At 44.5% G+C, this 26,257-nt stretch overlaps 1 protein-coding gene across 1 annotated transcript in view; it reads left to right on the plus strand.

Moving 5' to 3' along the window:
* LOC124041763 (adhesion G protein-coupled receptor L2-like) overlaps positions 1–26,257 on the plus strand; it is a 114,457-nt gene that overhangs the window by 53,526 nt on the left and 34,674 nt on the right. The window contains 8 exon segments of the mRNA XM_046359756.1: positions 174–283; positions 1,305–1,319; positions 2,423–3,226; positions 18,006–18,197; positions 18,200–18,307; positions 20,693–20,796; positions 21,630–21,809; positions 23,115–23,153. Coding sequence (XP_046215712.1) covers positions 174–283; positions 1,305–1,319; positions 2,423–3,226; positions 18,006–18,197; positions 18,200–18,307; positions 20,693–20,796; positions 21,630–21,809; positions 23,115–23,153 — 1,552 coding nt within the window.

Consider the following 26,257-nt stretch of genomic DNA (forward strand, 5'->3'; position numbering starts at 1 on the left):
TTTTTAACATCCTTCACCACAGCAATGCTGCAAACCTGATTTGAATAAGTGTGTGGAGGGAAGAGGGAAGTGCCTATGTATTATTCATGTGTCTCTCTCACCCTAATACCACTCCTGGGATGTTATAGTAGTTTGTGTCATTGCTGAATTGTTTGTGATCCATCTTTTCCCAGGTGCAATAACCGTACCCAGTGTGTGGTTGTGACGGGCTCCGATGTGTTCCCTGACCCCTGCCCTGGTACCTACAAGTATCTAGAGGTTCAGTATGAGTGTGTCCCATACAGTAAGTATTCACCCTTTTAATTATGCAGTGTTACTATGTGATGTTTCAACGTATTGTTCGGTTTATTACAACAATTACTTATTTAGTGGGATCCTGTTGGGGGGGATATGTGTTATCTTGTGTGTAATGTTTGTTTGTAAGTCTATTATTAAACAATATACAGTTGATACCAAAACATATGTAATATTGACTTATTTTTCCTTTAAACATCAGACTCTTTTAACATGCAACCTTTTGAAATAATATTTTTGCTTTAACTCTTCGTTTCTCATCAAATGTTCCGTCCTCTCTCGTGTCTTTTCCAAATGAACCTCTATGCTTTCTCTCCTTCTACGTTTCAGTCATTCTTGTTCCTCAGCTGTCTCACTAGGATCTTTCCCTCTTCCGTTTGCTGCTGCACTGCTTTAATGAAGGAACTCAATATTGTTCACTTGCAATTGTATTTTTTGGCTCATTAGGGAAATTTCGGCCTGTAACATTAGCAACAAGTTATGTTCTGTGGTTGGCCGAAGCAGACTCTGGAATTTAGTTTAGATTTGTGTCCATGAAGTTTTTGTGTAAATACTGCTCCATTCAATACTGCCAAAAATAACTACATTGCTGTTTCTCTAAGAATTTAATCTGATTTTAAACTGAATAGCGATTTCAGAAACGCTACAATGTTTCTTTATGTCAAACAACTCATTTGAAAGTACTGTGGCCTGATTATTACCGATGCGGTCAGTGACCAGGTGAAAACATATTATTTTGATGGCAAGAAAAGCATGGAATCGTGATCTGTTAAACAGTGTTTGACTCCAGCCCTAACCTGACTGCTTTCATATTATAGGGCCTGATAATGTCCTATTTATTTCCCCCAGTCTTTTTCTTGTTCCCCCAAAACAGGCATCTCTTGGTCCTCTATCGATCATATCCTCTAACCTTCTCTACTCGTGTACCTGGTAGTTGACTCACGATAACCTTTCTCTCCCTCTTGCACTCTTTCTTTTTTGCTTTCTTTCTTTTCCAATGCCTAAAATAGAAGTGGAACAAAAAGGTAAATGAGTGGTCCAGTCTTACCCCCCCCCCCCCCTCAGCCCCCTGTTATGTGGTCTTCAATACAACCCCTCCCTCTTGTCTCCTCTCTTCTGATTGCCTCTCTAGTCAAAACACTCGCCCCAAACCCCGATAGGGTGTTGATTGCTACTCTGGGAGACAATTAGAATTTCAAAGGCAATTTTTTTTTAAAGCAGTCTAGAGGATTGAAAGATATTTATGGTCCAGACATGAATACATGACATCTTATCAGAGCGATCATCGCTGACTCATGAGGTGGATTACATTAGGAATGATACCCCCCGCTTACCTACTTAAGTATGAGAGTCATTATTATTATTATTTTTTAAATAAAGTTTTGAATTTTCTTCTGGCTTAGTCTTGTTCTGCTTGGCAATACCCTTTGATCGCACCCCATAGCACGTGATGGTCACCTGCCTTTCTCATCTAAAACCAATCAATAGGATTCCAATGGGACACTTGCCATGGCCTCCCTCTCACCCATCAAAGGTTTCTTTTTGTTGTTGTTGTCTGTTATGACGTAGAGTTCCAGCCTCTACTGTTTGTCGTCCTGTCTTCTCCCAAAAGCTCCACCCTCGTCATTTTATCCCAGCTTTGCTGCCACTTCCATCCAGAATATGTCATTTGGTCTCCCCACAAGACGTGAAGTCTTTATCATTTTGTCTTCTGTGTGCTTTTTCAGTAAGCATGTGCAGTTCGACCATTTACACCGCCAGTGTCACAAGTTGGAAGTCAAACCAGTTCCAGTACACGCTTCAGACCTAGCTACCTCTCCCATCCCTTACATGTCTTGCATTTACAGGTTTTTTTCCTCCTTTTGTTTAACTTTTTTTTTTGTCCCACACAGTCAACGACTCCATAAAGAAGCAAGTCCTTTATCCACTCCTGCACTTTTATATTTTCCCTCTATTCACAAGCAATGGCACTAGTTCAATGACAGTGCCACACGTCTTTGTCCCACACTCTACTCAGACAGCAGCGAAAACTAGACTCACTGCACCACCTTGAAGAAATGTTTGTGTTGATACTGATGCTTGTTTTCTTTACTTAAACCCATCTTTCTGTCTCCCTCTCCCTCACAAGTTTTCATTTGTCCCGGGACCCTGATGGAGGTGGGGGAGCCCACGTTTGTGTTTGAGGCAGAGCAACAGGCGGGGTCGTGGTGTAAAGACCCCCTGCAGGCCAGAGACAAGGTCTTCTTCATGCCCTGGACGCCGTACCGCACCGACACTCTGATTGAGTACAACTCCCTGGAGGACTTAAAAAATGGCCGCCAGACTACCACCTATAAACTCCCACATCGAGTCGACGGCACCGGCTTCGTGGCCTACGACGGAGCCATCTTCTTCAACAAGGAGCGCACGCGCAACATCGTGAAATTTGACCTCCGCACGCGCATCAAGAGCGGTGAAGCCATCGTGGCCAACGCCAACTATCACGACACTTCGCCTTACCGCTGGGGCGGCAAGACGGACATAGACCTCGCTGTCGATGAGCGGGGGTTGTGGGTAATCTACGCCACGGAGCAGAACAACGGGCGCATCGTGGTCTCACAGCTCAACCCATACACGCTCCGCTTCGAGGCCACCTGGGAGACGGCGTACGACAAGAGATCCGCCTCCAATGCCTTCATGGTGTGCGGCGTGCTGCACGTGGTGCGGTCCACCTACGAGGAGAACGAGAGCGAGGCGCCCAAGAGCCACATCGACTACATCTACAACACCAAGCTGAGCCAGGGAGAGTACACAGAAATCCTCTTCCCCAACCAGTACCAGTACATCGCTGCTGTGGATTACAACCCCAGAGATAACCAGCTGTACGTGTGGAATAACTTTTACATCCTGCGCTACGACCTGGAGTTTGACGCGGAGAAAGACCCTGCTGACGGTACGTCTCAGTCACATTGTGGTCTGTTTCAGATGAATCCTTCCTTGAGATCTGCATGTGTACATTGAATTCCACAAACCTAATTTCAATAGATGATGTACAGTTACAAACACATATTTCAGTTTAGTTTACAGCCCTTCGTGTTGTGTTTCTGTCAGGTGCTGAACATATTCCTGTGTGTGTGTGTGTGTGTGTGTGTGTGTGTGTGAGGGGGGGTGTATATAAGTCTCATGATGACAGATTTGTTTATTTTGAACACAATACAGGTGTGATTCAGAGAATAGTGGGGTTTGGTTAGTCCTGGGGAAAGGCCTCATTAGTAAACAGAAAATGACAGTTATACATTGGAACGGGGTATAACTCCCTTAGGGGGCTTCGCAGTCTGGCACAAGGCATCCGCTGGAAAGCCTTTATTACCATAAGGCAAGCTCAAGCACTCCCTCTCCACTTGGACCCTATCAAATTCTCTAATCTCAGGTCTTATCCCAATCCATTATGAGCAGTGGCCTTGTGAACTTCCCTTTAATGCCCCGGAATGGGATTCTGAAATATTGCACACGGTATGACAGAAGGTTATCCCATCCCCACTTTCTTTTCCTTGCCTTTCGATCTGATTCGGACATCTGTTGCTATGGCTACCCGATCAACCGTGTTGTTCACGGCCCCTCATTTACCCGTGGATTGAGACAATCTCCATCATTTTGTGGGGGCTGGTGTTAAAACCCAGAGTTAAGGTGCTGTGTGGCTAGGTGTCGGTAATGCCGGTGAATCATGGCCCGGATGACGAGGTTAGAATAGTGACTTGAGCGCTGTTGAAGAAAAACATTTTTATAAAGGACCATCCGCCCGAAATTGATATCTATCAGACGGTGTAGGGTTTTAAATGAATCTGTGAAGTGTCTGAGGAGAGACAGACGTGCGCGTCATCAGACAGGGCTCCTACATCACGCTGTGTGATAATGGGCGTAATTACCTGCCTGAAGCCTCCTTATCCCTAAAAACCAGGCTAAGTCCCCACTAACGCACTGCACTTGACACGGAACGATCAACTTTATACCATGCTGGCGTGACGTTGGGATGCAGCTTCCTCCTTATCACTGAGAGCTAGGCTAAGTCCCCGCTAAAGCACTGTGTAAGTCACTGTAGGGGGAACGTGCTACCACGCTGACGTCAGGGGGTTCAAGTTGGAGTAAAACGATATTGAAAACGAAGTGATATTCGGTGAGTGAGGGTCCCAGGCTAGATTAACGTTAAGGTTGTGAAATCTGATCCCCGACCTCTTGTGTCTAAGGGCAACGTATCCATGGACACGCTGACCACCTGTCAACACGTCTGTTTGTTTTCCCTTTGCTCCCTCTACATGTATATCTGCCCAGGCAGGCAGACAGACAGACAGACAGACAGACACAGACAGACAGACAGACAGACAGACAGACAGACAGACAGGCAGGCAGGCAGGCAGGCAGGCAGGCAGGCAGGCAGGCAGGCAGACAGACAGACAGACAGACAGACAGACAGACAGACAGAACTGGCATGTATGTACATGCAAACGGCCCGTTTTGGATGCTCAGGGTAAGATGAATGTTAATGTCATTACCAACTGAGTTATCATTAACTACCCTCAATGTCTTATAACAGCCACACGGAAAAAGAGAAGAGGAGTCCGCATGGCAGCGCGTTTCCAACCAAGGGGCTTCACAGTGTTCTGTTATCACAGCTAATGCTACAGAAAAACGCAAAGACCAGAGAGCCAGACACGCAAAAAAACTCGCTGGCTCAGCTGCATGCGATAGACGTAATGATAATAATAATAATAATAATATATGCCATTTAGCAGACGCTTTTATCCAAAGCGACTTACAGTCATGTGTGCATACATTCTACATATGGGTGGTGCCGGGGATCGAACCCACTACCCTGGCGTTACAAGCGCCATGCTCTACCAACTGAGCTACAGAAGGACCACCACATGACCACCACATGATGAAAACAACCACACAGTACCTACACAGTTGTTGATTATTTGACCCTTTTTAGTTTATGAACCCTTGCTTGAGCTACAGTTCTGCTACTGGAATTGAAACGTATATATTTGCATTCATAACTGGCCTCTGCAAATCATTAAGTGGGGTGGGGGGGTTGGGGGGTAGCCTAGTGGTTAGAGCGTTGGACTAGTAACCGAAAGGTTGCAAGAACGAATCCCCGAGCTGACAAGGTAAAAATCTGTCATTCTGCCCCTGAACAAGGCAGTTAACCCACTGTTCCTAGGCCGTCAAGTAAGAGTTTGTTCTTAACTGACTTGCCTAGTTAAATAAAGGTAAAATTAATACCGAATTTTATGAAACCATTGAACTGCTCATAGAGGAAGGCAGATAGAGAAGCAAGGCTATGCCAGCTGCAAGGTCCCACTAGGCTTTTGTGAATGGCACAGGTAGGCACATGAGAGTAAATGGTTCATGTTTAGTACAGAGAGGAATTAAACAACCTGTTCTGCAGGGTGATCGTGTGGTGCTAAAAGAACGACTCTCTCTCTCTCTCTCTCTCTCTCTCTCTCTCTCTCTCTCTCTCTCTCTCTCTCTCTCTCTCTCTCTCTCTCTCTCACTGATACCAACAAGCACTTGAGGTGCAGAGAGAGAACTAATTGTGTCCATTAAAGGAAAAATCCACAAATTACTATGATTTACTGTGTTAAATAACACTGTGAACAAGTGTTTCATTTTGTCGTTATAATAAGGTTGGTAGCAACATGTGATTGTTGTGGAAATCAGTTGCATCTCAAGTCGACTATAAAACCCACAATGCAATGCTCTTTCTGTGGGCTGGCCGGCTAGCTAGGGGATACCTTACACAACTGAATGCATTCAACCAAAAATGTGTCTTCCGCTTTTAACCCAACCCCTCTGAATCAGAGAGGTGGGGGAGGCATGCCTTAATCGATGTCATTGGTGTCCGGGGAGCATTTGTTGGGTGTTAACTGCCTTGCTCAAGGGCAGAACGGTAAATTGTTCCATCTTGCGTATTCAAACCAGCGACCTTTCGGTTAATGTCCTATTGCTGTTAACCACTAGGCTACCTGCCACCCTAGCAAACATAGCTTCACACAATAATACGAAAGTGAATATCAGCATGTGAAGTAGCGAGTTCACTGTAAAATCGCCTAAACACAACTGCACTATCAATTTAGTAGTCTACAATCTCACCATGTTCAACCTGCAGATCGATGTGCCTTGCAGAGTGAAGTCTGACATTCACAACGGCAATGCAATGCACATTGGACTGAAGAGGCAGACTAATAGGAGAAATGTGGTGGACCCTCTGTTAAATTACACATTTATCGAGGTAGGAATATCGCAAAAATATGATCAATGGCTCATTTAAGAGAAGACAACCTCCCACGTAATGACATCGGCCAATATTGAAATCTGACATGTATGATAGATGTGATAGGCAATTTAAAAGTCATATTCCTATTAACTTCTAGTGCGGTGAGAGAAGATTTATTGTAATGCTACGTCATACCAGCTGAATTTCTCCCTGCTTGAATGGCAATAGCTCAGATGTACATGAAAACATGAAATTAACCTGGGAATTGAGATGCAATAAAACGATATACAATTCAAAATGGATGTATTTTTCCATATATACAGTTCAAGTCAGAAGTTTACATACACCTTAGCCAACTACATTTAAACTTCAGTTTTTCACAATTCCTGACATTTAGTCCTAGTAACAATTCCCTGCATTTTAGGTCAGATAGGATCACCACTTTATTTTAAGAATGTGAAATATCAGAATAATATTAGAGAGAATGATTTATTTCAGGTTTTATTCCTTTCATCACTGGGTCAGTTTACAGTTTACATAGACTCAAATAGTTTTTGGTAGTATTGCCTTTAAATTGTTTAACTAGGGTCAAACGTTTCGGGTAGCCTTCCACAAGCTTCCCACAATGAGTTGGGTGAATTTTGGCCCGTTCCTCCTGACAGAGCTGGTGTAACTGATTCAGGTTTGTAGGCCTCCTTGCTCACACACGCCTTTTCAGTTCTGCCCACAAATATTCTCTAGGATTGAGGTCAGGGCTTTGTGACGATCACTCCAATACCTTGACTTTGTTGTCCTTCAGCCATTTTGCCACAGCGTTGGCAGTATGCTTACTGTTTAAAGGCACAGTCAACTTTGTGTATGTACTTCTGACCCACTGGACTTGTGATACAGTGAATTATAAGTGAAATAATCTGTCTGTAAACAATTATTGGGAAAAGTATCTGTGTCATGTAGATATCCTAACCGACTTGCCAAGACTATAGTTTGTTAACAAGAAATTTGTGGAGTGGTTGAAAAACTAGTTTTAAGTACTCCAACCTAAGTGTATGTAAACTTCCGACTTCAACTGTAGACACACCCTATGTGTTTTAATAAAATCAACTATATGCTTTGACCTTGTCTGATGCTTTCAGCACTCTATTTGATGAAATAAGGAACAAAAGTAACTTCTATTGGCATTTCCAACTATGTAAAAAATAGCCTACATGAAACCAACAAATAAATACATTGCAGCCTGCAGCCTGCAGGTAGAAAAGAAATATCCTATGAATCACATTGGCTATGCATGGCCTGTCTGCAATGAATTTAAAACATTGTATCAACTGTTATCTTGGGTTTGGCCTGAAGCTTGCTCTTGCAAACTTGCCACATTGTATAGAATATCAATACGGAACTGGTCAGATGATGCGGATGCTAAGCTACAGGGCTGTTTTCTTAGCACAGACTGGAATATGTTCCGGGATTCATCAAATGGCATTGAGGAATACACTACCTCAGTCATTGGCTTCATCAATAAGTGCATCAATGACATCGTCCCCACAGTGACTGTACATACATATCCCAACCAGAAGCCATGGATTACAGGCAACATCCGCATCAAGCTAAAAGCTAGAGCTGCCGCTTTCAAGGAGTGGGAGACTAATCGCTTAGAAGAAATCCCGCTATGCCTCAGACGAACCATCAAACAAACAAAGTGTCAATACAGGATTAAGATTGAATCCTACTACACCGTCTCTGATGCTCGTCGGATTTGGCAGGGCTTGAAAACTATTACGGACTACAAAGGGAAACCCAGACGCGAGCTGCCCAGTGACGCAGCCTACCAGGCGTGGTAAATGCCTTTTATGCTCGCTTCGAGGCAAGCAACACTGACGCATGCACAAGAGCACCAGCTGTTCTGGATGACTGTATGATAACCCTCTCGGTAGCTGATGTGAACAAAACCTTTAAACAGGTCAACATTCACGAAGCCACTGGGTAAGACGAGTTACCAGGACGTGTACTCAAACCATGCGTGGACCAACTGTCAAGTGTCTTCACTGACATTTTCAACCTCTTCCTGACTGAGTCTGTAATACCTACATGTTTCAAGCAGACCACCATAGTCCCTGTGCCCAAGGAAGCGAAGGTAACCTGCCTAAATGATTACCGCCCCGTGGCACTCACGTCGGAAGCCATGAAGTGCTTTGAAAGGCTGGTCATGGCTCACATCAACAGCATCCTCCTGGACACCCTAGACCCACTCCAATTCACATACTGCCCCAACAGATCCACAGATGACGCAATCTCAGTCGCACTCCACACTGCCCTTTCTCACCTGGACAAAAGGAACACCTATGTGAGAATGATGTTCATCGACTACAACTCAGCATTCAACACCATAGTGCCCACAAATCTCATCACTAAGCTAAGGACTCTGAGTCTAAACACCTCCCTCTGCAACTGGATCCTGGACTTCCTGACTGGCCGCCCCCAGGTGGTAAGAGTAGGCAACAATACATCTGCCACACTGATCCTTAACACTGGGGCCCCTCAGGGGTGTGTACTTAGTCCCACCCTGTATTCCCTGTTCACCCACGACTGCGTGGCCAAACACGACTCCAACACCATCATTAAGTTTGCTGACGACATAACAGTGGTAGGCCTGATCACAGACAACGATGAGACGGCCTATAGGGAGGAGGTTAGAGAACTGGCAGTGTGGTGCCAGGACAACAACCTCTCCCGCAATGTGAGCAAGACAAAAGCGCTGATCGTGGACTACAGGAAAAGGCGGGCTGAACAGGCCCCCATTAACATCAACGGGGCTGTAGTGGAGCGGGTCGAGAGTTTCAAGTTTCTTGGTGTCCACATCACCAACGAACCATCATGGTCCAAACATGCCAAGACAAGAGGTCAAGACAAAACCTTTCCCCCCCCAGGAGACTGAAAAGATTTTGCATGGGCCCCCAGATCCTCAAAATTATCAGAGACTCCAGTCACCCAAGTTATAGACGGTTTTCTCTGCTACTGCACGGCATGTGGTACCAGAGCACCAAGTCTAGGACCAAAAGGCTCCTCAACAGCTTCCACCCTCAAGACATTAGACCCCCCCCCCCCACTTGTAAACTGCTGCTACTCACTTTTTGTTTGTTACCTATGCATAGTCACTTCGCCCCCACCTACATGTACCTCAACTAGCCTGTACCCCTGCACACTGACTCGGTACTGGTTCCCCCTGTATATAGCCTTGTTATTGTTATTCTTATTGTGTTACTTTTTATGATTACTTTTTATTTTAGCCTACTTGGTGAATATTTTCTTCTTCTTGAACTGCACTGTTGGTTAAGGGCTTGTAAAGTAAGCATTTCACGGTAAAGTCTACACTGTTGTTTAAGGACTTGTAAGTAAGCATTTCACGGTAAAGTCTACACTGTTGGTTAAGGGCTTGTAAGTCAGCATTTCACGGTAAAGTCTACACTTGTTGTATTCAGCATTTCACGGTAAAGTCTACACTTGTTGTATTCAGCATTACAAGGTAAAGTCTACACTTGTTGTATTCAGCATTACAAGGTAAAGTCTACACTTGTTGTATTCAGCATTACAAGGTAAAGTCTACACTTGTTGTATTCAGCATTACAAGGTAAAGTCTACACTTGTTGTATTCAGCATTACAAGGTAAAGTCTACACTTGTTGTATTCAGCATTACAAGGTAAAGTTACACTTGTTGTATTCAGTAAAGTCTACACTTGTTGTATTCAGCATTTCAAGGTAAAGTCTACACTTGTTGTATTCAGCATTTCAAGGTAAAGTCTACACTTGTTGTATTCAGCATTACACGGTAAAGTCTACACTTGTTGTATTCAGCATTACACGGTAAAGTCTACACTTGTTGTATTCAGCATTTCAAGGTAAAGTCTACACTTGTTGTATTCAGCATTTCAAGGTAAAGTCGACACTTCGGCGCATGTGGCAAATAAAGTTTGATTTGATTTACAGCGCCAATGAACTTGGGTCAGACACACAGCTGTAGGTTATTTGCACAAGGGATAAGAAGTAATCAGGTGGGCCTATTTTGTGACGTTTCCACGGAATCAGAGCATGCTGAGTGGTTATGGAAAGGGAGAGAGGTGGAAAGATCTTTCAGATACATTGAGGAACTATTGGCATTCTCAATGGATGTAAAAACAGACTTTGTTTACTTGAGGTGACGAAAACATTACTTTGAGAAGCTCCACAGTTCGTAAGTGGTGGTGCGTTAAGCCAATCAGAAATACTACCAAATCCCCAAATGTGCCCAAATGTGCCTCATATATGCCTACATTTGCACGCAGGACATGTAGGCTATAGGCCTACTTCTATGCGTAATCAGGTGCAGGTACTAAATTCACAAATTGAATGAAATTAACGAAAACTTGTTTCTCACAAGTGTAGCATAGGTTGTGCGCTCTGCAAACAACATATCCACACCGACAATGAGAACGGTAAAGACCTGAAAATATAAGCTATTGAATGCATTAACAGAAATTACCATAAGCAAAAAAATAAATTATAGGAAATAACGGTAAAGGCACTACTGATGATATATATAAACAGTATATACAAAAGTATGTGGACACCCCTTCAAATGAGTGGATTTGGCTATTTCACCCACACCCGTTGCTGAGATGTTTATCAAACATTGTCAGTAGAATGGCCTTACGGAAGAGATCAGTGACTTTCAACGTGGCACTATCATAGAATGCCACCTTTCCAACAAGTCGGTTCGACAAATTTCTGCCCTGCTAGACCTGCCCGGGTCAACTGTAAGTGCTGTTATTGTGAAGTGGAAGAGAAACAACGGCTCAGCCGCAAAGTGGTAGGCCACGCAAGCTCACAGAACGGGACCGCGTAGCGCGTAAAAATAACCAGTTCTAAGTTGCAACACTCACTACCAAGTTCCAAACTACACACTGGAAGCAATGTCAGCACAATAACTGTTAGTCGGGAGCTTCATGAAATGGGTTTCCATGGCCGAGCAGCCGCACACAAGCTTAAGATCACAATGCCAAGCGTTGGCTGGAGTGGTGTAAAGCTTGCCGTCATTGGACTCTGGAGCAGTGGAAACACGTTCTCTGGAGTGATGAATCACGTTTCACCATCAGGCAGTCCCATGGGCAAATCTGGGTTTGGAACCAACTCTATATTAATGCCCATGGTTTTGTAATGAGATGTTCGACGAGCAGGTGTCCACATTCTTTTGGGCATGTAGTGTATGTAGTGGGGAACTAACAATGGAAGGCAAACAATTCACACAATGAATTATGAAACAATGAATGTGCACAAATTGGCAGGAGGGGGTGCATTCTGGAGCGAGATATGCATTGTGCATCTTAGCCACACTCCTTCTTGGACTGTGCCATCCCCACGGCCTCTGCAATGGATTAGTCTCAGCCTCCGCAATGGATTAGTTCACTGAGATGGCCGCGAATAAGACAGGTGTCTTTTGCCATAAAAAATATAGATATATTTGCTACTGCTCGACTAAAATCAATCTTGGTTCGACAGCCTATCGACCAAACGATTGACCAGTCGACTAATTGGTGTCAGCCCCATTTAAGATTCATGGGGCCCCACGGTAAAAGTTGTCAGTTGAACCGAATCACTACGATTCTCAGCTTTTTACAGAGCTCGGTAGTCAGTATAGTACCGCGACTGTGTCTTCTCCTACTATGCCAACAACCTTTGCATACACCCTTTTAGAAAAGCTCATCCTATGGGAGCCAGGTAAAGCCGATTTATATGTCTGTACTAGGTGTTTTAGGGGATAAGACAGAAACCAAAACAAATGGACCTGAATGTTTCCAAATGTATATTTTGTGTGCATATATAACTGTATTTGATGCCTGTATAATTCCTAAGATATATTCCAAACTCCAAGGATTCATTTGAATTTACTACAGGGGGTGTGAGTTTCAGAACACATACATGTGTTGAAGAGTGAAACTCCTCGAATGCTTTCCTAACACACAGACACCAGTGATCAAGACATTGATAGTCCACCTCCTAAGAAGGCTCACTATTTTAGAGATCGTACTGCTCCGACGTGACAATAAAATGTGCCCCTAAGTGCCACCCATTACAAAATGTGTAGGGACACACTTGCAAGGGTATTGTCTGAGATTCCTCAAAGACATCGACTCGGGTCTTGGTCTAATTAATTCCAAAGACTAATCAGGGGAGCCAATAATTGCCAGGAGCATTTCAAAGTAACGAGGGGAGAAGGGAGAAAATGTATTTGCCTTCGAGGTAGCATTGATCTGAGGAGTAAAAAAGAGGAGTGTTAAATGAAATCCTTCACAGAGAGGAACTGGGCCAATGGAGAACTGTGGGGTTTAGCCACATGGAGAGATCCAACAACCCAAGGAGAAGAAAGACACAGCTGAGTCGCCGACCATGCCACTGAACACATGGAAAAGGCTAGTTAGTGAGATTCTAATCGACTAGATCTCCTTCTGCCTCACAAAACGTGCTAATGTCCTAAAGCGCCTAGTCTTGCATCGCTCTATCGACGTTCTGCTCATTCAATTTGGCTGCTTATAAAACTCGGTAATGCATATTTATTTGAATGCTTTTTAAACTTTGCATCGACGTGTAGCATGATGAAGAAGCACTTGCTGGGCTCATTAATAAATTGTATCGTGACTGACACACAGTGAGGCTTTATACTCTTTGAAGCAGAGAAACAAAGGGAATATTTACCAGATCACGTGAGTCCTTGCCGCTTAGTGGATCAGAAGGAATTAACACATCAGCAAGGAGAGTCATGCAGACCGGAGTCAAGGGTGTTTGTGTGTGTGTGCGTGTCAGAGGTCAAGGTGCCAGGCGGATAGTTGGAACGCCTCCATTTGTTCCTCTTGTTGCCATGGCACAAGTCTTCATGAGTCTGACTTCCTGATTGGTGGATTGGAATGTGTGACTTCAAGTGGACATTTTAAAGAACTGGAAGAGAGAGTGTTCCTAGCTGCACAGTATATTTTGTGCTAGCAACCTTTCTCTCTCAAAGTGGCTCCATGGCCTGGTGTTCCCTTCGGTAGTAACGAGGTGGCCCCAGTGTTCAGTTTCAGCTCTCGTAAATCAGACCACATGGATCCAAATCCTGTCTGGCATTGGCAGAGCTTTTTCTGTCTCTTGATCTTTAAGAACAACTGTCAATAACGCCCACAGAAGTGCCACAGCAATGCCACAGCAGTGCTTGATGTGGTAATTGCCTTAGTCCAGTAAATACAGGTAATAAGAACACATTAGGAGTAAAACAACCTACGCCTTTTCAGTTATTTACTTCATCCACTGTGTGATGGCAGTGGTTTCTGCCTTTTTCTGCCAGAAAGACCCATGAGTTATTCCAAGTTGTACTAAAGGCAAAGCCAGGAAAAACCTGTCTTCCCAGGGCAGAAAGGGCTATGTGACCTGAGGGTTCACTTAGACCCATTACGGGAGCTACTAGCTACACAGAACTGATGTTCACATCAGCACGTCACACGGGCTCACGCAGAGCAGGATGAGACTGCGTAAAAACAAGCGAATGTAATATTCATGTCTTCTGGGTTTTGTTGTTTCTCTCTGTCATTAGCTACTGGTCTGGCGTAGGGATCTTCAAAAAAGCAACACCACAGTTGTGGCTCCCTTTTTAAGTTTGAGATATTCAGAGAGAGAGGGAGACTGTCTGGCTGACTGGAAATGGCTAAGCTTAAAACGCACGGATGGATGCACACACACACGTTGACACTCGCAGACATTCACACACACACACACCCACACACTCACTCACCCTCACACCATTCGTTATTCATGGCGTTGCAGTGTAGGCTGGTGGTGCGTTGGTTGTGTCGCGTCCAACAGTTTGGTACAGGCTGTTTTGGCCTCTTATTGCAGTCCTCGTCAGATGGCCAGATTCACACTTTGAAAACCACTGTATGAACTAAGAGAATGTAACACCGCCACCAGGTTTTTGGAGGACTCTGACATTTGGAAGTTCACTGAGACGTTGCTTCATTATTGAATCTATTGTTAACGCCGATGTAGTGGACACTCAGCATTTTTGACATTTTCATTCAGTCGATCGAGTATTTAAACAACCCTTTCATTTCGACAATCATTGATTTCCAAACAAACCTTGAGTTGCCGCAGAGGCTGAAACAGCTTCTTTCTGCAGAGAGAGAGCGAGAGTCACACGACGTCTGCTTCTTCCACGCCACAGACACACTGATGGCCTGTTATTATGTTGCTTCCCTGTCAAACTCTCCTAAACAAACGTTTCATGTCGAATCCTCAATTCTTCAGAGATAATGGCAAAACCTGTCCTTTCCAGAGGAAATGAGAAGTCTGGCTTTTCGGGAGTTGGGACTTGGCCGTCAACCAATAGGGCTAGCTTAGACAAACAGCATACAGTAGCTATGCCTCTGATCATCTTATTAGTATTTCATTTTTGGAGAGTAAGAAAAGTGCCCTGCGGTGATGTTAAAATATAGAACTCTAGCTTCATCTTTATTTATCATTAGTGGAGAGTATTGCTTAACCCTTTCCTCACTCCCTTGAAGTGCCCCATTACTTGCTGGCGATTTGTGTATAGTTCATTCTATTTAGTTTTTGCATGTTCCGACATAAATTTTTTTAGTGCACAGTGTGTTGCCTAACCATTTATTTGCTTTCTCAATGGCCCCCCCATTCCACTGCTGTCGATTCCATTATATCTAGTTCATTCTATTCAGTTTTCAAAAGTTCCCGAAACTCCCGACACCGTGCATTTTTCAGAGTGCTACTCAACCTCTGAGCACCTCGTGTTATTTATAACATAGATCACTCAACATATGCCACCCAGAGTGTCCTAGCCGTCTGCCTCCCCCACCCAGAGGGACTTTAACTAGCTCTTGAGTGAAATGACAGCTAATTGAGGTGGCCCCTCTCTGGCCTGAGTGCTGGCAGAGGACCCACTGCTTTCAACCACCATCTGTGAAATGACTCGTCGTAATCAAAAGAAAATGACAGAGTGCGGGAGGGCGGTGGTTGGCGACATCTAGAGAAATGTAACGGGAAGATGGTCCTCTTTGACAAGTGGTTTAGGTTTGGTATATTTACCTTATTTGTTTATTTATTTATTTATCTGCCACTGCAGAGAGGAAGCGGCCGAGAGGTCATGTTCAGGCGCTAGCAAACTACAACTAGACCAGGATTCCAGTGCTTATCAGTAGCTATGATAGTCTCCTTAGAATGGTGACTCTGGTATGAGTGTTTTTCTCTCAGTGTGGTGTTTCGTAGATTCCCTTTCAAGTCTTTATTCTCTCACAGCCTCTTGCGTGTCCACGGGGAGAGCGGGAGAGAGAACACCACCACACAACCTGCTGCAGCATGAATGTCAAATATTCATAAGAGACCTCCTCTCAACATCTGTTCACACAACAATAAACTGGACATATGTCAGACGCTCATTTGCATCCATGCTCAGTGCTCAGAAACGTGAGTGAGTGAGTAGCTGACTGACAGATGGACGCACAATGACGGAATGAGTACAGCCCAATTAAACACTGCTCCTGCCAGGGGAGAAAAGGTCATTGAATGAAATGTCATAACACAACAACATTGCAATAAGGCTGGTTGAGCCTGGCTGTCATTTTTTATTTTTTTTTTCATCCGAAATGTGTCGCTGTCTGGGCCACTTTTTCCCTCCCCATTTTCCTGAGAACCGCGGCGTCCGGCTAGATTTAATGCATTGTTGTTTATGCACCCTTGAGGTCTTTTTTGAAAAGCCTGTCGTAAACACAGACAGACACAGACAGGGCTTTGTAATGAACTTCCAGATTTCACTGAAATGGAAACACAAAACAAAGACGACCAGTCTCCTGATGGTCTGATTAGCTCCAGAGCTCAGACTCTAAATGTGGGCATTCTCACCATTCAGGTCGGGGGGAAATGGAGATATGTGTTTGATGATGGGGTGTCAGATAGCATGATATTGCCTTTTCCCTGAAGCACCGTGGGCCTCTGAAGACGGCACTGCGGGACTTTCACAGTAGCAGACCTCATTCTGGGAAGCTGCCTCTTATCAGCGCCAGTGATCGTGTGGCCGTGGATATAATATAAGATCAGTAAGGCAAGAGGCAACCAGTGTAGTCATGCACACAGTCACTGCCTCATATACGCGGGCTGCAAAGCACACCCAAGCATGCACGATAAACTGTTTTCTCTGTACCCTTTTTATATCTATTTTCCTATTTGCCTCTTTCATTCAAATAGACGTCTACTGTACATTCACAGTTCTGTGATCACACAAATGGGTAGAGACTGTAAAACATTTTTTTTAAAGGCTACAGACTACCCCTTCTTGGTTACTACACACACCTACACAGATTGTCTTTATAGCTGTGCATTGAATACATCAGCAGAGCATTATCGCTGAGGTATGGTTTTTGCCCACGCCGGCTTTATCAAAGGGAGAGATGAAACGAACAATAAAAAAGTCAAATGCAGGCAGGCTTTGTCTTCCCTGTTGACATTTAATCAGCCACCACCCAGGAGAGCCAGGCAGATGCTGCTACACGACCTGACCTCTCGTTATTTTGGGGATTGGGTAAAGGTAAAAAATAGTCTGAGATAGTGTAGTGCAGGGTTTCCCCCTGGGTGCTGGGATCGCCCCTGGGTGCTGGGGTCGCCCCTGGGTGCTGGGGTCTCCCCTGGGTGCTGGGGTCGCCCTGGGTGCTGGGGTCGCCCCTGGGTGCTGGGGTCGCCCCTGGGTGCTGGGGTCTCCCCTGGGTGCTGGGGTCGCCCTGGGTGCTGGGGTCGCCCCTGGGTGCTGGGGTCGCCCCTGGGTGCTGGGGTCGCCCTGGGTGCTGGGGTCGCCCCTGGGTGCTGGGGTCGCCCCTGGGTGCTGGGGTCGCCCTGGGTGCTGGGGTCTCCCCTGGGTGCTGGGGTCGCCCCTGGGTGCTGGGGTCGCCCTGGGTGCTGGGGTCGCCCCTGGGTGCTAGGGTCGCCCCTGGGTGCTAGGGTCGCCCCTGGGTGCACGTGTTCTTTTTGACCCAGCACTACACTACTGATTCAAATAACCAAAGCTTGTTTGTTATTTGAATCAATTGTGTAGTTCAGGTGGGGCCCCAGGACCGGGTTTTTGTGAAACCCTGGTGTAGCGTTTGCAGGTTTCCTCCTCCTGACTTTGTGCTTCCTGTGCTGGAGCAGAAACAGAACAGAGAAAGGTGGAGTAATACCCGAGTGCTGCAGTAGACTCTGTGTCTCCAGGAATGTATGGACCGTCTCCAGTTGATGTGTGGAGTAGAGCAGCCACCCCTTCTGGTGGGGTGGAACTTAAACAGTGAAACTACCTTGAACTTTCCCTGCTGACTGATGTATCTGATGTACGTCTGAAATGTATGAAGGGAGTTCAAGGTCAGGCAGGGTTTTTTATGAAAGCTATAACCACCACTCTTCCCTTACATCCTCTCCTAGTGCCAACTACAAAAGATGTCTCCCTCTCATCAGCCCTGCCTGAGACCACCACTCTCATCACCACCACCACGTCCACAGTCAAAGGCCCAGTTAACACCACGATTCCGGCTGACCCCAGGGATGGGAGAGAGAGAGAGGCGGGAAACCCAGCGGAGGACCCCCATGGGACGGCTGACCCCACCGCCCCAGAGATCCCCCCACCCCCAGGCGCTTCTGTGAGGGAACAACGAAGAGAGGCATTTCCTGGCCCCAGACACACACTGGAGTCACCGTGGAGAGACCCTGCCCCAAAGGAACCAGAGGTACTATCGGGAACCAGGGTGGTGGTGGTGGGGGGGGGGGGTGTATGAATGTGTTTGTGCTTATTAGTGTGTTTAGACATTGTCTTTCACATAGCCTACCTTACATTGGACAAGGTCCCAACATGTGATATTCATTACCTACAATATGCTAATAGGGCCAAACAGACAATATAGGAAGATAAAATAAACAGAAAGATAATGTACAATGTGTTGGCGTAAGGGGATGTATATTATCATTGTTTCAATAATATGGAATGCAGACATGCAGGGCATCAAGGCTTACAATGAATTCAGTAATATATATGGTACAGAGCAGTGGCGGTCAATGCAGTTTAAGATGAGGGAGGATGATTTTCTTTTCATGAGCATTGCCTTATTTCTATTACAGCATGTCGGATGACTCTCATTCATATCCCATTCACCCAGTTCTATGTAACAGCGATAGGTTTAGGCTACTACATGATACTGAATGTCCCCTATACCCCTCACACTCTTGAATGCATCTAGCTGATATAGGGTGTAATCATTAGCCCAACATCTGCAAATTCGCGTTTCTGTTGGACATATTCAGGTATGTTTTGTTCCATTTGTTTTTTTCAACAGAACTGGCTAAATGAATACATCCCTGATCACGTGTAAACATAGGTCACTTTCATAGCAGCCACATTTTTATTCCCTCTCGCATCTATGCACTCTCCTCCTCTAACCTTTTCCCTTCGCTTGTGGACTTCAATGCACAACACATGACCAGCTGTGTGTGACCAGGTGGAAAAATCTTTACAAGCCAAACCATATCATAACCGCTATACACAGCCTACATCGTTGTCACCATATTAGCTAAAGTAACATAGTAGTCAATTAACCTACAATTGTGCAGTGATGTTAGTGTACAGTCAGTAAGCAGTTTAGCACTTACACAGGCAGGCCCTGCTGGTAATAAATGAGTAATATCAAATGCTTACCTTAACTTGGAAGAGTTCCAGTGTTGTGATGGATAGTCATAGCCAGCTAACTAACATAGCATCCCTCTGTTTGAGTAGGCTAAACTAGCAAGCTGCATTTGCTAGCTAAGTGAAACTGAAAGGGAAAAAATGACTCTCTTGCTTCTCCTTCATTTTGGAAGAAATGAATTTGTTCAAAACTGTTAAAGTATTGTCTTTCTCTCTCTTTGAGTCAACGACTCACCACATTTTATGCACTGCAGTGCTAGCTAGCTGTAGGCTATGCTTTCAGTACTAGATTAATTATCTGATCCTCTGATTGGGTGGACAACATGTCTGTTTATGCTGCAAGAGCTCTGATAGGTTGGAGGACGTCTTCCAGAAGTCATAATTGCTGTGTAAGTCTATGGAAGGTGATGAGAACCATGAGCCTCCTAGGTTTTGTATTGAAGTCGATGGCTGTCCTCTGACTACACCATGGTGCTGCCCTACAGTGCTGTTGAAGCTACTGTAGGCCTTCATTGCAAAATAGCGTGTTTTTATAAATCATTTGGTGATGTGATTATATTTAGTATCGTTTTATCTAAAAAAGGATAACTTTGTAAATGTTTTAATTTTTATTTATTTTATAATATTCAATGAGGATGGTCCTCCTCTTCCTCCTCTGAGGAGCCTCCACTGGTAATGGCAAATGTATTAATTGACAACCAGCAATTAGACCTGTGGTATATTCAAACCTTTTCAACAGGGAACCCATTTTGTACTGATGGAATTTCTGGGGACCCCATTTATCACCCCAAGAATTTCTCGCGACCACACCCTAATCCCAAATATAATTACACAACCTTTTAAAATCTGTAAAATGTATGTAGATTTTTACATCAACAAATAACCTTCAATTAATTTAATTTTCAAAATAAAGCTATAAATAAATGTACTTAATACATTTTTACATTTTTTAAAAAACAATTGGGGGGGGGGCTCACTGCAGTTCATAACCCCAACTTTGGATACCACTGAATTAGACTATAAGAAGACAGACAATGATTCCTACAGTATAAAGATTAACTGTATGAGAATATCTCACTGTTCAGTGTCCGCTTTTAGACAGTACAAAGCTGGCAACCTTTCTGGTTCCTACTGGTCAGCCACTTTTTGCGTCATTGCTTTTTTGACCGTGACTGACCTCAGTTGTTTGTTTTTCCTGAGAAACTTGTTGAGAGGAGGACAGGAATGGTAGGAGAGTGAAGAGTTGGCCTAACCTATTAAATACATTTTTATTTAACCTTTATTTAAACAGGCTGTACTCATTGTGATGCAATTTCTTTTGATAGAGAGAACTGTTCAAGATGGCAGTGGTCAGCAACGTTACAGAAATGTACACATACATTAAAAACAGACAATAGGGTTGTGTAATGGTTGTCTTTGTTGTGCGTTTCTCCAGGCATTGCCTCCTACCTCTGCACGGTGGCAGGGGGGACCTGGAACCCAAAGGGACCTGACCTCAGCAACTGTACCTCCCACTGGGTCACTCAAGTGGCACAAAAGGTTGGTCAACAATGTCCCCCCATGGCTCTGGTGACAGCGATGGAAGGAACAAAACACATCAGCTTTCCTCTTCTACTTCATCTGAAAGGGCACGGTGTATCTGTCATTTTATGGCACCTGGTTGGTTTCAACACTAAATAAGAGGCTTGCCCATACATATACTGTATTCCACTGAATGCCTTATAGATGTAAACAAAATACACATTTAATGCACATTTGTTTATATTTTTCTTGCACACTGTGGATTGCTTTCTGTGGGCTATAGCTTGCAGCATTAATATTGATTTGAGTTTAAATCAGTATGTGATACATTACCGGTACCTTACCTGACTCTGTGATGCCTATCATCCGAAGATGTTTCACCAATGACCATGAGCCTTTTCCTGCTCTGCTGTTTTCTTCCTTTATCCACATTAAATCAGTATTATAAACTGGGTGGTTCAACCTCTGAATGCTGATTGGCTGACAGCCGTGGTATATCAGGCCGTATACCACGGGTATGACAAAACATTTATTTTTACTGCTCTAATTACTTTGGTAACCAGTTTATAATAGCAATAAGACACGAGGGTTTGTGGTATATGGCCAATATACCACGGCTAAGGACTGTGTCCAGGCACTGCGCGTTGCGTCGTGCATAAGAACAGCCCTTAGCCGTGGTATATTGGCAATATACTACACCCCCTCTTGACTTATTGCTTAAGTATCCATTATATCCTTAAGTATCCAGCACATAGTTAACATACCACATACCAGGTACAGTATTTAGTAGGAACAAGTAATTAAAAGCTTAAAATGGACCTTTAATATTGCCGTTTTTCCTCCAACTCCAGATCCGTAGTGGGGAGAATGCGGCTAACCTAGCCAATGAGCTGGCCCACCACACACAGGGTCCAGTGTTCGCCGGTGACATCAGCTCGTCAGTGCGTCTCATGGAGCAGCTGGTGGACATCCTGGACGCTCAGCTCCAGGAGCTATGCGAAAAGGACTCCGCCGGGCGTAGCTTCAACAAGGTAATATAAAACAATTTATGTCATTTAGCAGACGATTTGAGTTCATAAATCTGAGTATATGTGACCTCAGGTAGGCTAGTTAGTACAAGAGCCGTACATTGTATAGACATACGTATATCTCTGGGTGGGGAGTATTTCCTCCTCTCCTGCCCTCGCTTTGCTCCACCTTTTGACTCTACATAGGTTAACCCACTCATTAGCTCTCCCCACACTTCTCCTTCCAGGTGAGGTTAGGGGGAGGAGTGGGAGGAGATGCCGGCCCAGCCCATAGGGGGAGCTGTGGCTGTGGAGAGGGAGGAAGCTCATTCTTCCAGCCCCACCTCTTCTTAGTAATTACTGGGTTCTGAAACGCAGCCTTCTCACCTGGCAGCTCTGACTTAGAGCTGATGGATTGCAGCCCCTCGCTAGCCAACACAAATAATAACTCCTCTCCACCATCACCAACTTCTAAAACAGTCGACAGTCATATGGGGGAATTAATTACGGTTTTACAGTACTATTCAGAACCTATTCAGTACTATTCAGAACCTAAAAGTGAAATGAATTACGGTTTCACAGTACTATTCAGAACCTAAAAGTGAAATGAATTACGGTTTCACAGTACTATTCAGAACCTAAAAGTGAAATGAATTACGGTTTCACAGTACTATTCAGAACCTAAAAGTGAAATGATTTGGACCAAAAGGCACCAGGGTAGTGTTGTCTTGGTTACTTTTGGGTTAGCTAGTCCTAGACTGAATCTTTCGGTCTATGTTCTGGCTGTACTTTCTTAAAACTGCACAGTACTATACTCCTGCAGCCACGATGTAGCTAGCTGTGGGAATAATGAAGCATTTTCCTTTGACTGAGGCGGAGACCATTCAACAAAAGGCTCGACAATAAAACCCAAAGCCGGCATACTGTTATAACCTCAGTGCCGCGGAATCCAAATGACCATCTCCTGCTTAGTTGATTTTCTCAGTGCTTTATCAAACATTGTTAATGCAAAGCGTAGGAATTTTATCTCAGCGATTCCCCATCTATGCTGTGCAGCTCTTTCTTGGCCGGCCACGCCCTTGTCGTTATGGAAGCTAGATACAGCTTCCCGAAACACATTTTACAATGTGTTGCATAATACACAGCAATCTTCTTATTTCATCTACCTAGCATAAGGTTTATATATTACCATTTCCATCCTGATGGGTAAGTGGTGTGTTTTAGGATATCTGTTTTCTAAAGACATAGACTAACCTCCGTTTCCCTCCGAGCTCTTTTGCTTCCTAATAGTGTGCCTCTTGTTCTTAATCCTCACTTTGTGTTAAAAAGCTTCAAAAGAGAGAGAGGACTTGCAGGGCATATATGAAGGTACTGTATGTCTGCTGGTTCCACAAAGGTGGACCTATCCACAATATGCTCAGTTGGTGTCTTGTCTGTCTGTCTGTGATTATCTGCTGGCTTGTCTGTATGCAAAACACATCTGCTTCTCCACCTGTCTCTCTGCTTGTGCATCTGCCAGCCTGTCTATTTGCCTGTGTGTCTGCTAGCCTGACGGTATGTCCATCTATCTCTCTACCCCTCAACTCACCTGTCTGTCTGGTCTGTCGATCTGCCTGCCTGTCTGTCTGTCTGTCAATATCGCTGCCTGTCTGTCTGTAAGTCAATATCTCTCCTATCTCTTATCTCTCTCTATTCCCCTCCCTCTTTGTGCGTTGTATGAGTAATTGCCTTCCCACGGCCGTAATTGTAGCTCCCTGTCAGCCAGAAGTTTGATCAAAGTGGCAGTGTACTCAGTTTTTCACTTTACCATTTCCAGCCTCTCCTTGTTCCTCCTCTCGCTGACAAAAGTGCCAATTTTTGTGTTTGTTTGATGGATTCATTTTCAGTCCCATTAACGTGTTTGTGTTCATATAGGATTTGTTGGGTCTTTTCATTCCTTTCTCTCTTCATGCCATTTTCCTTTCCTCGGAGTTTATAATCTGAGAGCAGGTCCTGTTGAAAGAAGCGGTTCTGGCGTAAACACAGTGGGCCTGCCTTGCACGAAACGAACCAGCCTCCTCAGACCTCTGTCTCTCTCTGCAGTCTCTATGTTTGACTGGTGGGAGCATTCTTCACCATGAGTTAGGGCTGTTTTTACTGAGGTCTCTTTTACTGTGAGACATTGGGATACACTGCGTGTCACCGTCAACTTGATTTACGGGTGTCTTCTTTATTCATCAATAGTCAATGTAAGTGAAGTCAGCACCACCACCACCACCCAAGCGTTTCCTGCTCACTGTAGGACATCTTGGGTAACACCCTTTGTGATTGGTGTGTGGTGGGGCCGCCACCCAGGCGAGAATTATATAAATTAAAGAGGACTCAATCAGAACAGAGTTATTTTTTTTCTTTGTTCTAATGCTGCCGCAAATTAAAGACAACGGTTATTTTTATTTCTCATTCTTCATGCCTACAAGGAAGGGGGTACACACCAGGAGGGTAGACCATTGAGTGTTGATTTGTTTGTCTAAGGTGTAACGGCCCTAGCCCTGAAATCACTACTGCTACTCTGACTCCTTCCCTCTCTTCCTATCCTATCCAACTCTGACTGGGCTTGTAGGCATATCATAGCTCTAGATAATAATGGTAGCCAGCCGTGTGGTTGGTTTACTTGTTGTGTTGATTGGTTAATCATCAGTCTGGTGTGATAGCGAGGGACTACAGTGTTTATTCGCCCCACTGGTTAATCCAGACAAAAGGGTAATTGTGCCTATGGTCAATTAGTGTGTGTGTGGATGATAATCACAGCTTTGCACTAATTGGTACATTGAGTGACTGTTGTTATTGGCTAATTACCACTATAGTGTAGCCTGGGCCTCTGCTGTGGTTAATGTCACCTGTGGTTAAATTGTCACTGGTTTATCGGGTCATGGGGTTGATATGGATTTGTGGGGAAATGATGCTGATGGATATATTTATCTGTAGGGATAGCGCTGCTGTGTGGGTATGGATATCAGCTATATGGGAGTCATCAATGGGCTAGCGTTAGCGCTGCTGTGTGGGTATGGATATCAGCTATATGGGAGTCATCAATGGGCTAGCGTTAGCGCTGCTGTGTGGTATGGATATCAGCTATATGGGAGTCATCAATGGGCTAGCGTTAGCGCTGCTGTGTGGGTATGGATATCAGCTATATGGGAGTCATCAATGGGCTAGCGTTAGCGCTGCTGTGTGGGTATGGATATCAGCTATATGGGAGTCATCAATGGGCTAGCGTTAGCGCTGCTGTGTGGGTATGGATATCAGCTATATGGGAGTCATCAATGGGCTAGCGTTAGCGCTGCTGTGTGGGTATGGATATCAGCTATATGGGAGTCATCAATGGGCTAGCGTTAGCGCTGCTGTGTGGGTATGGATATCAGCTATATGGGAGTCATCAATGGGCTAGCGTTAGCGCTGCTGTGTGGGTATGGATATCAGCTATATGGGAGTCATCAATGGGCTAGCGTTAACGCTGCTGTGTGGGTATGGATATCAGCTATATGGGAGTCATCAATGGGCTAGCGTTAGCGCTGCTGTGTGGGTATGGATATCAGCTATATGGGAGTCATCAATGGGCTAGCGTTAGCGTTGCTGTGTGGGTATGGATATCAGCTATATGGGAGTCATCAATGGGCTAGCGTTAGCGCTGCTGTGTGGGTATGGATATCAGCTATATGGGAGTCATCAATGGGCTAGCGTTAGCGCTGCTGTGTGGGTATGGATATCAGCTATATGGGAGTCATCAATGGGCTAGCGTTAGCGCTGCTGTGTGGGTATGGATATCAGCTATATGGGAGTCATCAATGGGCTAGCGTTAGCGCTGCTGTGTGGGTATGGATATCAGCTATATGGGAGTCATCAATGGGCTATCATAATAACTCAGAGAAATACGAGCCTTAGGTCATTAATATGGTTGAATCCGGAAACTATAATTTCGAAAACAAAACGTTTATTCTTTGAGTGAAATACGGAACCGTTACGTATTTTATCTAACGGATGGCATCCCTAAGTCTAAATATTGCTGTTACATTGGACAACCTTCAATGTTATGTCATAATTATGTAAAATTCTGGCAAATTAGTTCGCAATGAGCCAGGCAGCCCAAACTGTTGCATATACCCTGACTCTGCGTGCAATGAACGCAAGAGAAGTGACACAATTTCACCTGGTTAATATAACCTTTCTTTTAGCTAAATATGCAGGTTTAAAAATATATACTTCTGTGTATTGATTTTAAGAAAGACATTGATGTTTATGTTTAGGTACACGTTGGAGCAACGAGAGTCCTTTTTCGCGAATGCGCACCGCATCGATTACATGCAACGCAGGACACGCTAGATAAACTAGTAATATCATCAACCATGTGTTGATAGTTATAACTAGTGATTATGATTGATTGTTTTTTATAAGATAAGTTTAATGCTAGATAGCAATTTACCTTGGCTTCTTAC

This window comes from Oncorhynchus gorbuscha, linkage group LG08 (assembly GCF_021184085.1).
Source record: "Oncorhynchus gorbuscha isolate QuinsamMale2020 ecotype Even-year linkage group LG08, OgorEven_v1.0, whole genome shotgun sequence".
NCBI lineage: Eukaryota > Metazoa > Chordata > Actinopteri > Salmoniformes > Salmonidae > Oncorhynchus > Oncorhynchus gorbuscha.